Genomic DNA, 17,246 nt, shown 5'->3' on the forward strand with positions numbered 1-17,246 from the left:
GCACAAAGTATAAAGTCTAATTTTTTTATAACCAAGCAGTACTGAGTTTTCCCTAATTTGCATATACTTTAGCAAGGGGAGAGTCTTTGTCTACTTTAGACAGCCGGGATCCCATTATTATATCCCTGTTCCTTAAAGTGAATGTAAATTTTGATGACAAAGTGCCCAGTCTACAAAAATTCAACCAAAAACAGGGGCACTTTAACTCCTCAAAATCCACACCTCACCTTAATCCCTAATCAAGTCCCTGCAGTTTTCGGACGGACATTTCCTTAACGTCGCTGCTTAGCGGGAGAGATTAGCACTATAGTCCAGTCAAGTCCCTGCAGTTACCGGACGGACACTACCTCAACGTCCCTGCTTAGCGGGAGAGATTAGCACTATAGTCTCAAGTCACAATATGTCTTGGATCACTATTTCTGCCTCTGTAAAATCCCTACCACCTGAAACTTTATTTTATAGTGGGCTGGCACCCTAATGGTGTTTAACTGCCAGACAGATGTCCCACTGAATTTAATAGTGATCCAGTATATAAAACAAAAACAGGGTAAAAGACCCACAACATATATTACACGTACATGAACACAAAAGACAAGAAGACACTCAGACTGGTCCAAGGGGTAGATTGTGTCCGTTTGTGGTCTGTTCCTCAGGACGTACTCCCTTATCGCCCCCCGGGACTCCCTGGCCAACAAGACAAAACCTCCCACAGGTAAGCTATAGACCTGAATCAGATGGGTGCGCGCAGATGTTGGTACACAGCCAGGGAGGCACGGAAAGGTCGACCTGAAGCACATCCCACCAGAGTCGCCAAGTTCCTGTCGTGAGTGAGCTCGTCTCAGGTGCAGTAATAAAGAGGTCCAGACCAGATATTTATCAAACAAGGGCTCACCTCAGGAGAGGTCATCTTTATTAAACTGTTGCAACAGTGTCCCAGCACAAAAACACAGCAACGCAAGACTAACACATTTTCATATACATGCATTTTATACCATTACAGCTCCTTACAAAGCAGAGTGCTAATTGGCTGATAATGATTGGCCAATAAATCTCACGTGATTAGTGGTTACTAGGAAAGGGGAAAAAAAACAGGTCCTCTATGTTAAAATTTGGGAGATATGTTTTCTTGGAATGTGACCAGAGGCTAGTTGGCTAATTGGATTGAGAAGTTGATACTGTACAGAGAAGCCTTGGATTTTACCTTGAGTTTCAGATATTTAGAAAACTTTGTATGGGAGAAGCCATAACTTTAAGATGTACTGATACATACTTATTAGGCTAAAAGTAAGTTGTTAAAGATACATCACTTATTAGAAAATACAGAAGTAATATATCTGCAGTTTCAGAGAAGAGTTCAGTAAAAGAAAAGGAAAAGTTTGGTTAAACATATAAAATAATGAAAATATAATAAGCAGCTCATAACATACTGAACTTCCGAGCTCCCAATGGTGCACTTATCTGGCTTCAAGGTTAGGCCAGTGGATTGAAGGCGATCTAAAATGACGCCATAAAAGAACGCAACAGATGGTCCTCCCAGGTCTCGCTATAGATGGCGATGTCCTCCAGATATGCACAGGCATAGTCCTGGAGGCCATCTAACAGGCGGTCTACCATTCTTTGGAAAGTGGCTGGGGCGTTCTTCATTCCAAACGGCATGACCTTAAACTGGTATAAGCCAAAAGGACTAATGAAGGCAGACTTGGGGATGGATTCAGGGTCGAGGGGGATTTGCCAATAACCCATGCATAGGTCAAGGGTGGTCAGGAAGTGGCCTTGGGCAATTCGATCTAACAGGTCATCTACTCTGGGCATGGGATTGGCGTCAGTGGTGGTTCTGTCGTTGAGTCTATGGTAGTCAACGCAGAACCGGGTAATTCCATCCTTCTTGGGCACTAACACCACCAGGGAGGCCCAGGGACTGTTGGATGGTTAAATGACACAGAGGTCCAACATTCCCCAGAGTTCCCGGTGCATACTTTCCCTGACAGCCTCTGGGACCCTGTAGGTCACCTGTCACAGGGGGGTCTGTCCTGGGGTCTCCACCCGGTGGATGGCTGTGGTGGTAAACCCAGGAACAGTAGAGAACATGTCACTTCTATGTTCCAGGAGTCGCCGGACCTGCTTTTTCTGACCGGGCTCTAACCGGTCCTCTAGGGATATGTCATCCACCCACTGGGGGGCGTCAGTAGGTCTGGGAAGCTCCGGCATAGGAAGACTTTCAGAGTCCTCCACTGCCAGTGCACAGATACTGGCCACATCTCGGGGTCTTTCTATGTATGCCTTCATCATGTTCACATGAAAGGTCCGACGGATCCTTTCATCTGAACACTTCGCTACCAGGTATGTGGTATTGTTCAGTTGTTCCACAACCCGGTAAAGTCCTTGCCAAGAGGCCTGTAGCTTGTCTGTTTTGACAGGCTTCAGGGTGAGGACCTTCTGTCCCACTATCAGGGTTCGGGTATGGGCATTGCGATCATACCATCGCTTCTGCTTGTGCTGGGAGGCTTGAAGGTTCTCACGGAGCTGGGCAGTCAGGTCCTGCAGGCGGTCCCTGAGCTGGAGTACGTACCTCATGACAGAGTGCTCTTTCCCTCCTGTGGATCCCTCCCAGTGGGCTCGTACCAAATCTAATGGGCCCCTAACCTTTCGACCATACATAGAAACATAAACATAGAAACATAGAATTTGACGGTAGATAAGAACCAAAAAGGCCCATCAAGTCTACCCATATTACATGTTACGTTTTCCTTAGGATAGCCTTATGCATGTCCCAGGCATTTTTAAATTCCTTTAAAGTCTTTGTGTTTACCACCTCAAATGGAAGTTTTTTCCATGAATCCACCACCCTTTCTGTAAAAAATGCTTCCTCAAATTTCTCCTGAATCTGCTACCCTCTAACTTTAGATTGTGACCCCTTGTTTTGGCATTTATTTTTTGTGAAAAATGCTTTCAGCTTCTATATTATTAAGTCCCTTCATATATTTGAAGGTTTCTATCATGTCACCTCTTTCCCTTCTATCCTCTAAACTATACATATTTAGATCATAGAGTCTTTCTTTGTACGTTTTATATTTTAGACCATGTACCATTTTAGTAGCCCTCCTTTGGACAGCTTCTAGTTTATTTATATCTTTCTGAAGATATGGTCTCCAGAACTGTACACAGTATTCCAGATTTGATCTAATTAATGATCTGTAAAGTGGCATAAGAACCTTGCTATTTCTGCTACTAAAACCTCTTCCAATGCAACCAAGCATTTGACTGGCCTTGCTGGCTGCACTGCGGCATTGTGTACCAAATTTTAAATCATCTGAAATAATAATTCCCAAATCCCTTTCTTCTTTAATTACAGTCAGTAATGTACCATTGAGACTATAATTGGCCTTTGGGTTTTTGGATCCTATATGCATCATTTTGCTCTTGGTAATATTAAATTTCAGATCCCATTTATTTGACCAGTCCTCTAGTTTATTAATATCACAGTTCATTTGATCAACTCCTCCTGGAACATCTACCCTGTTACAAATTTTTGTATCATCAGCAAACAAGCAAACCTTCCCCTTAAGCCCACTTCCAATATCACTTATGAACATGTTAAACAAAACAGGCCCAAGAACTGACCCTTGGGGAACACAACTAGTAACTGATGCCTCATTTGAATGTACTCTATTAGTTGAAACCCTCTGTCATCTATCTTTAAGCCAGCATTCTACCCACTTAACAATCTTAGCATCTATTCCAAGGCAATACATTTTGTGAATAAGTTTGTTGTGTGGGACGGTGTAAAATGCTTTGCTGAAGTCTATATATGCAACATCTACAGCTCCTCCCTGGTCTATTATTTTAGTTACATGGTCAAAGAAATCAATTAGGTTAGTCAGGCATGATCTTCCAGCAGTGAAACCATGCTGTCATTTGTCTTCTAAGTTGTTTGTCTGAATGAAAGATACAAGTTTTTCCTTTAAAAGAGTTTCCATTAATTTCCCTGCAATTGAGGTTAAACTGACTGGCCTGTCAAGGTATATGTAAGGTTAATAAATATATATATTTTAATCATATATTTTAAGGATATGCAATACAATTATATTTATTCAGATCTGACTGGTCAGTAGAAATGATTCATTTCTGTCAGACAAACTGACTTCAATCATGTGTAATTAAACCCCCACTGAACAGGTAAGGTTATTCAAAAGGCAACATTTGCTCTTAATTGGAAGTGCAAACTCATTGTTCAGCTCTTCCCCAATTTAGTATGTAAAATTATTCTAAAACACCCCATTGAGGGAAATAAACATTTGGCTTGTTAAACTTTGACAACAATTTCAGGATACCATTTGTCTTTGAAGCTGGAAAGGTGTGATATCATTTCCAAAGTGACATGTTTTGTGAGAATTTCAGCATTACTCTCAGATGCAAAAAGACCCCATGTGGTGAATAAGAGATGAAGAGTCTAGGGAGGATAACACAGAGAAAACACATGGCTCACAATGAAATTTTAAAACTATGTTATAGGCAAGTAGGATACACTTCAGCAATATAAGAATATATATCTATTTTTAATGGATATGTGACGGTCTTTTATATGATAATAAATATAAACACATGAATATATATTGAAATTAAACACATTATATTAAATAGATAATTGCTGCATGGGATATTTAAATAGGAAATAAATTCAGAATTAGTATAGATTAAATAACCATTTTAATAATCCCATATTTGAAGTGCATATATATAACATAAATTTTCTATTTTTCAGATGGATCATAGAGGAATGCATGCAGGCAGAACTATTGGAAATGTGAAATAGGCTGAAATTGTGTAAATACATATATGACAGATGTTTAAATGCCATTAATTTCAAAATAATTAGCAGCATAATTCTTTTAATATAATGTAATATTAAAAAAAAAAAAATGATGTTTCATATCAAAACGATCAGGGAATTGATCTGATGCTGCTCCATCTATAATTAATATTGGGAGAGAAATTATGGCAGTTATTACATAGTTTAAAGAAATATTTTTTTTTTTACTGTCTAGAAATATTGCATGTATTGCTGTGCTGTGCTGTCTGCTGCCACCCAGTGTTATGATGCGAGAATTGCAGCCATGAGATGATTGGATGTTGCAAGGATACATTTCCTTGACCACATACATTCCCAAATTAACCAATCCATGTTCAGTTGCAAAGAACCAATCCGAGACAAGGTTTCCGTGGGGCGTTTCCAATACTCACCAATGATAGATAATGATCAAAAAAGGGGAGGGGTGAAATCAGATGATTTAACCCCAAGCATAGAGACTGAGAAGGAGGCTGCTGGCTAATCCTGAAGGAATAACTACTGTGGTTATTATTAAAGCACACACCTACTCTTGGACTCCATATGCAATATCCCCAATTTTGAAATTCTGAGGTGAAATTGAATCTGTTGAGAAACATTGGAAACCGGATATCGATTGGTTTATTTTGTAAAGTATACAAGGTTATTGGTAAGATAAGTTATATGCATAGTCACTACAGTTAAATTATAATAAGCAGATTTAAAGAAGTAAGTGCATTTAAGTGCATTTATCTTAAGTGCATTAAGTATGAAATATGTTTGTTGTTCTATTGCCATAGGCTACATTAGATAATTGTAAACTGTGCACAGTAGGGTTGGTATAGGATAATTAACTATATCAATAAATATTTCTTTATTAGACAAAGAGTGCTGTTGTGAGGTATCTGTTTTTCTTTTGCAATTTTGACTAATATAGGCCTAGATTTGGAGTTTGGCGGTAAAAGGGCTGTTAACGCTCCGCGGGCTTTTTTCTGGCCGCACCATAAATTTAACTCTGGTATCGAGAGTTAAAACAAATGCTGCGTTAGGCTCCAAAAAAGGAGCGTAGAGCATTTTTACCGCAAATGCAACTCTCGATACCAGAGTTGCTTACGGACGCGGCCAGCCTCAAAAACGTGCTCGTGCACGATTCTCCCATAGGAAACAATGGGACTGTTTGAGCTGAAAAAAAACCTAACACCTGCAAAAAAGCAGCGTTCAGCTCCTAACACAGCCCCATTGTTTCCTATGGGGAAACACTTCCTACGTCTGCACCTAACACTCTAACATGAACCCCGAGTCTAAACACCCCTAGCCTTACACTTATTAACCCCTAATATGCCGCCCCCGCTATCGCTGACCCCTGCATTACACTTTTAACCCCTAATCTGCCGCTCCGTAAACCGCCGCAACCTACGTTATCCCTATGTACCCCTAATCTGCTGCCCTAACATCGCCGACCCCTATGTTATATTTATTAACCCCTAATCTGCCCCCCACAACGTCGCCGACACCTACCTACACTTATTAACCCCTAATCTGCCGAGCGGACCTGAGCGCTACTATAATAAAGTTATTAACCCCTAATCCGCCTCACTAACCCTATCATAAATAGTATTAACCCCTAATCTGCCCTCCCTAACATCGCCGACACCTACCTTCAATTATTAACCCCTAATCTTCCGATCGGAGCTCACCGCTATTCTAATAAATGTATTAACCCCTAAAGCTAAGTCTAACCCTAACACTAACACCCCCCTAACTTAAATATAATTTACATCTAACGAAATAAATTAACTCTTATTAAATAAATTATTCCTATTTAAAGCTAAATACTTACCTGTAAAATAAACCCTAATATAGCTACAATATAAATTATAATTATATTATAGCTATTTTAGGATTAATATTTATTTTACAGGCAACTTTGTATTTATTTTAACCAGGTACAATAGCTATTAAATAGTTAAGAACTATTTAATAGCTACCTAGTTAAAATAATAACAAATTTACCTGTAAAATAAATCCTAACCTAAGTTACAAATAAACCTAACACTACCCTATCAATAAAATAATTAAATAAACTACCTACAATTACCTACAATTAACCTAACACTACACTATCAATAAATTAATTAAACACAATTGCTACAAATAAATACAATTAAATAAACTAGCTAAAGTACAAAAATAAAAAAGAACTAAGTTACAGAAAATAAAAAAATATTTACAAACATAAGAAAAATATTACAACAATTTTAAACTAATTACACCTACTCTAAGCCCCCTAATAAAATAACAAAGCCCCCCAAAATAAAAAATTCCCTACCCTATTCTAAATTAAAAAAGTTACAAGCTCTTTTACCTTACCAGCCCTGAACAGGGCCCTTTGCGGGGCATGCCCCAAGAAGTTCAGCTCTTTTGCCTGTAAAAAAAACATACAATACCCCCCCCCCCAACATTACAACCCACCACCCACATCCCCCTAATCTAACCCAAACCCCCCTTAAATAAACCTAACACTAATCCCCTGAAGATCTTCCTACCTTGTCTTCACCATCCAGGTATCACCGATCCGTCCTGGCTCCAAGATCTTCATCCAACCCAAGCGGGGGTTGGCGATCCATAATCCGGTGCTGAAGAGGTCCAGAAGAGGCTCCAAAGTCTTCCTCCTATCCGGCAAGAAGAGGACATCCGGACCGGCAAACATCTTCTCCAAGCGGCATCTTCGATCTTCTTCCATCCGGAGCGAAGCGGCAGGATCCTGAAGACCTCCAGCGCGGAACATCCATCCGGACCGACGACTGAACGACGAATGACTGTTCCTTTAAGGGACGTCATCCAAGATGGCGTCCCTCGAATTCCGATTGGCTGATAGGATTCTATCAGCCAATCGGAATTAAGGTAGGAATTTTCTGATTGGCTGATGGAATCAGCCAATCAGAATCAAGTTCAATCCGATTGGCTGATCCAATCAGCCAATCAGATTGAGCTCGCATTCTATTGGCTGTTCCGATCAGCCAATAGAATGCGAGCTCAATCTGATTGGCTGATTGGATCGGCCAATCGGATTGAACTAGATTCTGATTGGCTGATTCCATCAGCCAATCAGAAAATTCCTACCTTAATTCCGATTGGCTGATAGAATCCTATCAGCCAATCGGAATTCGAGGGACGCCATCTTGGATGACGTCCCTTAAAGGAACAGTCATTCGTCGTTCAGTCGTCGGTCCGGATGGATGTTCCGCGCTGGAGGTCTTCAGGATCCTGCCGCTTCGCTCCGGATGGAAGAAGATCGAAGATGCCGCTTGGAGAAGATGTTTGCCGGTCCGGATGTCCTCTTCTTGCCGGATAGGAGGAAGACTTTGGAGCCTCTTCTGGACCTCTTCAGCACCGGATTATGGATCGCCAACCCCCGCTTGGGTTGGATGAAGATCTTGGAGCCAGGACGGATCGGTGATACCTGGATGGTGAAGACAAGGTAGGAAGATCTTCAGGGGATTAGTGTTAGGTTTATTTAAGGGGGGTTTGGGTTAGATTAGGGGTATGTGGGTGGTGGGTTGTAATGTTGGGGGGGGGGGTATTGTATGTTTTTTTTTACAGGCAAAAGAGCTGAACTTCTTGGGGCATGCCCCGCAAAGGGCCCTGTTCAGGGCTGGTAAGGTAAAAGAGCTTGTAACTTTTTTAATTTAGAATAGGGTAGGGAATTTTTTATTTTGGGGGGCTTTGTTATTTTATTAGGGGGCTTAGAGTAGGTGTAATTAGTTTAAAATTGTTGTAATATTTTTCTTATGTTTGTAAATATTTTTTTATTTTCTGTAACTTAGTTCTTTTTTATTTTTGTACTTTAGCTAGTTTATTTAATTGTATTTATTTGTAGCAATTGTGTTTAATTAATTTATTGATAGTGTAGTGTTAGGTTAATTGTAGGTAATTGTAGGTAGTTTATTTAATTATTTTATTGATAGGGTAGTGTTAGGTTTATTTGTAACTTAGGTTAGGATTTATTTTACAGGTAAATTTGTTATTATTTTAACTAGGTAGCTATTAAATAGTTCTTAACTATTTAATAGCTATTGTACCTGGTTAAAATAAATACAAAGTTGCCTGTAAAATAAATATTAATCCTAAAATAGCTATAATATAATTATAATTTATATTGTAGCTATATTAGGGTTTATTTTACAGGTAAGTATTTAGCTTTAAATAGGATTAATTTATTTAATAAGAGTTAATTTATTTCGTTAGATGTAAATTATATTTAAGTTAGGGGGGTGTTAGTGTTAGGGTTAGACTTAGCTTTAGGGGTTAATACATTTATTAGAATAGCGGTGAGCTCCGATCGGAAGTTTAGGGGTTAATAATTGAAAGTAGGTGTCGGCGATGTTAGGGAGGGCAGATTAGGGGTTAATACTATTTATGATAGGGTTAGTGAGGCGGATTAGGGGTTAATAACTTTATTATAGTAGCGCTCAGGTCCGCTCGGCAGATTAGGGGTTAATAAGTGTAGGCAGGTGTCGGCGACGTTGAGGGGGGCAGATTAGGGGTTAATAAATATAATATAGGGGTCGGCGGTGTTAGGGGTAGCAGATTAGGGGTACATAGGGATAACGTAGGTGGCGGCGCTTTGCGGTCGGAAGATTAGGGGTTAATTATTTTAAGTAGCTGGCGGCGATGTTGTGGGGGGCAGATTAGGGGTTAATAAATATAATATAGGGGTCGGCGGGGTTAGGGGCAGCAGATTAGGGGTACATAAGTATAACGTAGGTGGCGGTCGGCAGATTAGGGGTTAAAAATTTTAATCGAGTGGCGGCGATGTGGGGGGAGCTCGGTTTAGAGGTACATAGGTAGTTTATGGGTGTTAGTGTACTTTAGGGTACAGTAGTTAAGAGCTTTATGAACCGGCGTTAGCCAGAAAGCTCTTAACTCCTGCTATTTTCAGGCGGCTGGAATTTTGTCGTTAGAGCTCTAACGCTCACTTCAGAAACGACTCTAAATACCGGCGTTAGAAAGATCCCATTGAAAAGATAGGCTACGCAAATGGCGTAGGGGGATCTGCGGTATGGAAAAGTCGCGGCTGTAAAGTGAGCGTTAGACCCTTTAATCACTGACTCCAAATACCAGCGGGCGGCCAAAACCAGCGTTAGGAGCCTCTAACGCTGGTTTTGACGGCTACCGCCGAACTCCAAATCTAGGCCTAAGACTTTTGTTTTACTATGGTTGCTCAGTACCTTTGCCTGAATATTAAACCATACAGATTGATGATCACTAGAGCCTAAGTTCTCACCCACAGACACCTCAGATACTATATCACTGTTTGTAAGTACTAAATCTAATATAGTTCCATTACATGTTGGTTCTTACAGTACAGTAGTTCAAAAGGGGAAAAGCCTGTGGATTCCTGAGGCACCTCTCGATATGCAAAGAGGAGGTGCAGCAGGAATCTTTCCCTGTCCTTGTGAGTGGCCGAGAACGTCTGAAGCAGTGGCTTCAGGGTCCTGTTAAACCTCACACAGCCCATTCATCTGGGTATGGTAAGGGGTGCTGTGCTGGGGTTTAATCCCGCACAATTTCCAGATTTATTGAGTTATTTCCGCAGTGAACTGTGTTCACTGATCTGAAACTACTCCACAAGGGAAGCCTACCCTAGTGAATATCCGGAGCATCACAACTGCTATGGTCTTCGCCTGGATATTGGCCAAGGGGATTGCCTCTGGGTATTGGGTGGCATAGTCTACCACTGTAAGGATGTATCTCTTCCCTGAGGGGCTGGGCCATTCTAATGGACTGACAATGTCTACTGCCACTCGGCTAAAGGGTTCATCAAAAATGGGCAGAGGATGGAGGGGGGATTTCGTATGGTCTCCCATCTTTCCTACCTTCTGGCAAACCTCACAGGATTTACAGTATTCCTTGATATCCACTGTAATGCCTGGCCAGAAGAAGGTTTGAGTCAAGCAGTGGTGGGTCGTTTGCTTGCCTAAGTGACCGGCTAAGGGAATGTCATGCCCTATTTTCAGCAGGTTGGACCGAAACTTCTTCGGTATGACCAGCTGGTGTTTGGGCACCGGTCCTTTTCTCCTCTTGGAGATCCGGTACAGGAGCTCTCCCTCCCACTGGAACCGTTCATCGCTGGGGCCCTGGGCATCAGCCCCTACTCGGTCTTGGTAAGGGGCTAGGGTCAGGTCACTCATGGTCTCTTTGGCAAAGTCGGAAATGGTTGCCCAGGAGGGGGTGTCGGCAGGTTTGGGGTTAGTGGGGATGAGCAGTCGGAGTAAGGTTGGAGTCAGGCTAGTAGGTCTTACCTGGGTCCCCAGAGTTGGTGAGGTGACTTTGCATCTGGTCTGATGGCGGGTAGTCACTGGGCAGGTACCCGGCAGGGTATACCCCACAAAGGCAGAGACAAGGTGGCCGATGTCGTTTCCAAACAGGATGTCAGCAGGGATGTGTTGCATAACCCCCACTTCTACATTGCGGGAGTTGGTTTTCCAATCCAAATGGATTCAAGCTGAAGGAACCCTCAGAACAGCACCTGCCACTACCCCCACAGCAAGGGTCCGCCCAGTGCAGCCAGAGGGGGGAACGAGGTGAGGCTGAATCAAAGTAACGGTGGCCCCATTATCTCTTATTCCTTGAGCCGCCTGCCCGTTGACCCAGACATCTTGCCAATGTTGTTGTCGGTTGTCTTGGCCCACTGAGCTGACATGGTGCAAGACACCCACTTCTTCTCCTGTCCACTCAGCATAGGGGTTAGAGCTCGCTGTATGCGCACAATGGGCAGCGGCCTGGTAGGTGCGGGCTTGAGGAGTCCCACACAGAGTTGGTGCAGGGTTCCTTGGCAGCTGGGCTGGGGGGTTTCTTTGTCTTGTTGGGCAGTTCCGTATAACATGGCCGGGGTGTCCACACCCATAACACCCCCGGGGATTGCTGTCTCCGGCCGGGTAAATAGGGGGCGACTGGGTCTGGGGCTGCCGAAAAACTGTTGTGGGTTGAGCTGGGGCTGGAGCGGAGTGGGTTGCTGGCCGGAGGTCTGTGGCCGCCAGACGCCAGGCATCCACATACTGATTGGCCAGGGCGGCGGCTTGGTCAGCTGTTCTGGGTCCTTTACCCAGTCCCTTATCTCTGCTGGGGTGCGGTTGCAGAACTGCTCCAGGAGGGTGAGTTGAACAGCTTCGACTAGGGTCGTGATGTGGCACCCAGTAACCCAGGAGTTCAAGGACCAAGCTAAGCGGTGGGCAAACTCGGTATAAGGCTGCTCCTCTTGTCTTTGTACTCCCCTTTGTAGTCCCTCCGGTGTGAGTCCATACCGGGCAAGGATGCGTTCCTTCACCCGGTCATAGTTGTCTTGATCTCTGGAGGGGACAGTGTGGAAAGCCTCCAGGGCCCTACCGGACAGTTTCCCAAATAGGATAGTAACCCTATCGGCATCAGTGACCCCATGCATCCGGCACTGGGTATCGAATAATTGTAGGTAGCGGTCAATATCCTCGCTCTCATCATCCTGGAATGCTTGGAAAGCCCTGTAAGGTAGTTTCTTGGGCCAGGAAGGGGGGTCCAGGGGATCTGGCATCACCCCCCCATAGACTTCTGAAGCTCCAACATATGTACATTGGTGGCTTCAGTCACTATCCGAGTAATGATCTCCTTGGGGGGGTTGGATCCATAGAGAGCCAGTTTCCACTGTATCTGCCGCTGAAGGTCGGACATTGTAGTCCCTTGAGTGGAGGCTGTACTGGGCCATCCCCCACTTTGGTCGCTGTCCGACTCACCAGCCTGCTCGCTAGCCTGATCGTCCTCCATCAGTTCGGCTAGGAGCACTGCTTTTGTCTTGTTGCCAGCAACTGTCCCTCTTGCCTGCAGCAAAGTTCTCAATTCTTCCTTCTGGAGCCCATGGTACTGCTCCATCCGGCAAGATTTTCAGTTGGTGGTTTGGACGTTCCAGGTAGACTGAAGCATCCCACCACTGCCATCCAATGTGACGGATCCCCGGCTACCCCGACTGTGTAGCTCTGCCAAAGGGGTCCTTCCACTGCCTGGAACAAGCTGCTATGTAGCCCAGGAAAGTGATTCTAGCAGGAGCCCACCTAAATGACTAGACAGACTAGTATTCAGGTGAAATAAGAACTGACATTATTGGGACACACAACTTTTCTACATACAACTCATCTTGATAAGACATGAGACAATGCCACAGTTTTCCACAATTCTCGCCCCTCCAGACAGGCTGGTGCCGGCCATAACAGCCATGGTCCTACAGATTCCCAGTACCCAGGGGTGGCAGTTTTCGGGGTGATCCTTAGGAAGTGGCAGCACTTCCAGGGTGTCATTTTAAAGATCTCGGTCCCCAGAATCTACAGTCCAAAAAGCGATGTGATCCGGAGTTATGCTGGTTTAAACGTCCACCTGAAAGTCTGGGGAGAATAGGGGTTATAGGGGGAATCAGAACCACCAGTTCCCAAGGGAGCTCCCTTCAGGCAATCACGCCACCTCTGGCCCACCCTGAGAGGCAACAAACCCCAGAAGATAGGAGCTCTGGGACAAAGGGCCACTGAAGCGACCTGGGTCAAAGGGCACCGGTAATCCTGGATGATGCGGCCGACCGGTAGTTCCAGGGGCCCGGCCGGCCAAAGGGGAAAGTGGTGGTCAGCGACCAGCTCTTCCAAGATGACATTCCATACACAAAACAATGGGAACAGAGGGTCTGGGGAATCTCGGTTGCTCTGAGGAGCCCAAAACCGCTGAGAGACAGCAGGGGTGAGGCCATAAGGGGGTAAGGGATCAATCCCGGCAGCCCAATATCCATGACACAAGCGAAAGGTTAAGTCTTACACTCCTGTCCAAGGAGCATCATGTACTTCTATTGGCTATACCCGATCAGTTATCTGAGGATGCGGTTCTCTCTGAGGCTCCAGAGTATGAACTGGCTGGGTCGGAGTCTATTGGCTTTAATTCTCCAATGGTGGAGGATACACTTTTTAGATTTAGAGTTGATAGTCTACGCTTTCTTCTCAAGAAAGTCTTGACAATATCGGAGGTTCCTAGGATCAATAGGCCAGACGGCAAGGTTGAGTCTACCTTTCTGTTTTCCCTATTCCGGGCTCAATAGAGGGGTTTTTCCTTCAACATCCAACCTGGCAGACACTATTGTGCGATTGCCAAATGTATTTCTTCCCCATTTGGATATAATTCATTGTATTTAGAGCTGCTGGATTTAGGGTGGAAACACTTTTTTTAAAGATGTTTCATTTTAAGGGATTATTTTTACTGACGGCGTCTGTTGCCGCAGTTGCTGGAACGGCTACCTATCGATGCATCTCCTTCTCGAATGTGTCAAGGTGATCCCTCGTCAAGTTCAAGATAGAATTATGGCCTTGGAGTTTATAATTCTTTGATCTGTTATACATTTATTCAGATTACTAGCCCAAATCTAGAGCTTAAGGTTTTTTCTGCTCAGGCTGTTAGTCGCTCTGACAGACATGCCTTCTGAGTTTAATCTCTCTCCTTCGCTTTATGGGAAGGATTTGATTTGGTTCCTCTACCTTTATGGTTACAGTCCTCTTTCCGTTTGAGAAGAGAACATTTCTGAGGAATTCGGCCCAGCGTCAGAGATTTACGCTAGGCCAGAGCAACCCAAGAGTTCTGGGAAACTGGCTCAATCCCAGATTAAGTCCAAGCAGGGCAAGAAGCCCATTGATTCCAAGTCAGCATGGAGGCATGGCCCCCAATCCTTTCCTGGATGGCGTAGGGGGCAATCTATGCTCCTTTCAGTTGCTTGGTTCAGGTATGTGCAGTATCCAAAGTTTCCGCAGGTCATAGATCAGGGTTTGCTTTTCTCAAGCCTGTCTCCTAGACCAGTGATTTTTAACCTTTTTTTTGCCGTGGCACACTTTCTTACATTAAAAAATCCTGTGGCACACCACCATCCCAAAATTTTAAAAAAATCACACATTGTAGCCTAATACAGCATATATATATACATACACACAAACACACACATACTGTATGTATTGTGCTGTTATGCCATGCCTCCTACAAACTACCCCTGCACTGGGAGTAAAAAACAAGCAAAGTTTAAAAAATATGTCACACTGTTGTCAGTCTGCCGTGGCACACCTGAGGATCTCTCACGGCACACTAGTGTGCCACGGCACACTGGTTGAAAAACACTGTCCTAGACCATGAAGAAGGGATTCCTTTCTGGGTTGTGTGTGGGATCTGTCCTACCTAGGACTCATTGTCCCACTTCCTATCACAGAAAGAGGTTGGACAAACCTTCTTGTGGTCCTAGAAGGGGAAAGGAAACTTCCATCCTTTTCTGGACCTACAGTGCTTTAGCAACTTTTCTGACTGTCGCCTCGTTTGAGATGGAGACAGTAAGGTCTATTTTTCCCTTAGTACACGAAGGGCAGTTCATGACCTCTATTGATCTGTAGGTTGCCTACCTTTATGTTCCAACCCTCAATGGACACTTCCAGTTCCTGGGCTTTGTGTACCTAGACCAGCACTTTAAGTTTCATTTTGTCTGGTTTAGCTACTGCTCCAAGATTTTGTATGTGGGTTCTAGGGGTCTTGGATGATAATATCTTTAAAGAATCACTGTTTCATCTAGCAGAAGACCATTCAGAATCTCTCCTCAGGGCACAATCCTGGGTACTATACTATGTCTTTATATGAGAATATATATATATATATATATCAGGAGCAGAGATGCTAGCTTTAACATGTCGTGTCTTCCAGACCTCCTTAAGGCCATCTTTGGCTTAGTTTATGTCTTTTCCTTTGTCAGTTTCCAGCTCAGGCCGTTACATTGGGGGATGATAAGTCAGTGGAATGACGATCATTCAGATCTGTCTCAACAGATTTCTCTGGACATCCGGTCGAGAGATTCAATCTCCTAGTTGCTTGGTCTGGATCTCCGGTCTCGTGGGACATCTTTCTTAGGGCCATCCTGGGTGATTGACTACGGAAGCAAGTCCATCAGAATGGGGGGGCGTTTGGGCTGCCAAGAGGCACAGGGCCTGGGTTCTCAGGAGGAGAGCTCTCTCCCGATCAACATTCTGAAACTTTGGGCAAGCTTCAATGCTCTGAAGGCTTGGCCCCTGCTGGATTAGTCCCAGTTTATCAGTCTAATCAGACAAATACACTCAGTGGCCTACATCATCCACCTGGGAGTACCAAGAAGCTCCCTAGCAATGAGGGAAGTATCCTGGATTCTGGAATGGGCGGAAGCCCACAACTATTCGCTGTCAGCAATCCACATTCTGGGTGTGGACAACTGAAAAGCAGATTTTCTCAGCAGACAATCCTTTTTATCTGGGGGAATGGTCTCTCCATCCCGATGTGTTTGCGGAGATTTGTAGCAAAATGAGGATGCCAGAAATAGACCTAATGGCATCCCATCTCAATACCAATCTACCCAGATATGGGTTGAGGTCCAGGGATCTACAGGTGGAGCTAATAGATGCATTAGCGGTGCCATGGAGTTTCAACCTGGTTTCTCTGTACCCGCCAATTCTACTCCTCTCTCGGGTGGTGGCTCGAATCAGACAGGAGCAGGCGTCGGTGATACTGATTGCCTCATTGTGGCCACGAAGAACATAGTTGAGTATGTCATCTTCTCCTCCGTGGAGGTTACCATGTCGGTGCCTTCCTTCATCAAGATCTAGATTCTCTGAGGCTGACTGCATGGAGATGGTACACTTAGTCTTAGCCAAGAGAGGTTTTCTTTGAGAGTTATTGATACTTTCATTCAGGCTTGTAAGCTGGTTACTCGTTGCATCTACCTTAAGGTGTGGAGAACCTATTTATTCTCCTTTTTTTCTCCAGGATGGTCTGGAGAAGGGCATTTCTGCTAATTTCTTGAGGGGACTGATTTCAGCTTTGTCTGTTTTACAACATAAGAGGATTGCTGAGCTTCCAGATGTGCAGTTCTTTGTTTAGGTTCTGATTATGATCAGACCTGTCTTTAAGATCCAAGATTCCTCTTCAGAGTTTAAATCTTGTTCAAGTTTTTTTGCTAGGGCTCCGTTTGAGCCTATACATGATGGTGACCCTTAGTTATTTCTTGGAAGGGTCTGGTTCGACTGACTATTGCTTCAGCTCTGTTCTGCAGTCTCTGAGACTGCTGTCCTGCAGTGTGACCCTCCTTATCTGGTGTTCCATGCCGTTAGGTCCATCTACAAACTAATTAGGTTCTCTTCTTAAGGTTGTGTCAGTCCACAACATCAATCAAGAAATTGTGGTCTCTTCCTTATGTCTTGACCCTTCTTCATCGAAGGGATGTTTACTGCATTATCTGACTTGTGCCTTGAGGTCTATATTCAGGCTACAATGGAGTTGAGACAGACTTCTTATTGTTTGTGGTCTACCTGGTAAACGTAAGGTAACAGTCCAGTATTGGGATAGCAGCACCAAAGGGTTC

At 43.9% G+C, this 17,246-nt stretch overlaps 1 protein-coding gene across 1 annotated transcript in view; it reads left to right on the forward strand.

The window, feature by feature from the left end:
* LOC128636567 (major histocompatibility complex class I-related gene protein-like) overlaps positions 1-16,765 on the forward strand; it is an 86,833-nt gene extending 70,068 nt beyond the window's left edge. Inside the window, exon 7 of the mRNA XM_053689561.1 lies at positions 16,652-16,765. Coding sequence (XP_053545536.1) covers positions 16,652-16,765 — 114 coding nt within the window. The remainder of the gene's footprint in view (positions 1-16,651) is intronic.
* The last annotated feature ends 481 nt before the right edge of the window (positions 16,766-17,246 follow it).

The sequence above is a fragment of the Bombina bombina genome, chromosome 7 (assembly GCF_027579735.1).
Source record: "Bombina bombina isolate aBomBom1 chromosome 7, aBomBom1.pri, whole genome shotgun sequence".
Classification (NCBI taxonomy): Eukaryota; Metazoa; Chordata; class Amphibia; order Anura; family Bombinatoridae; genus Bombina; species Bombina bombina.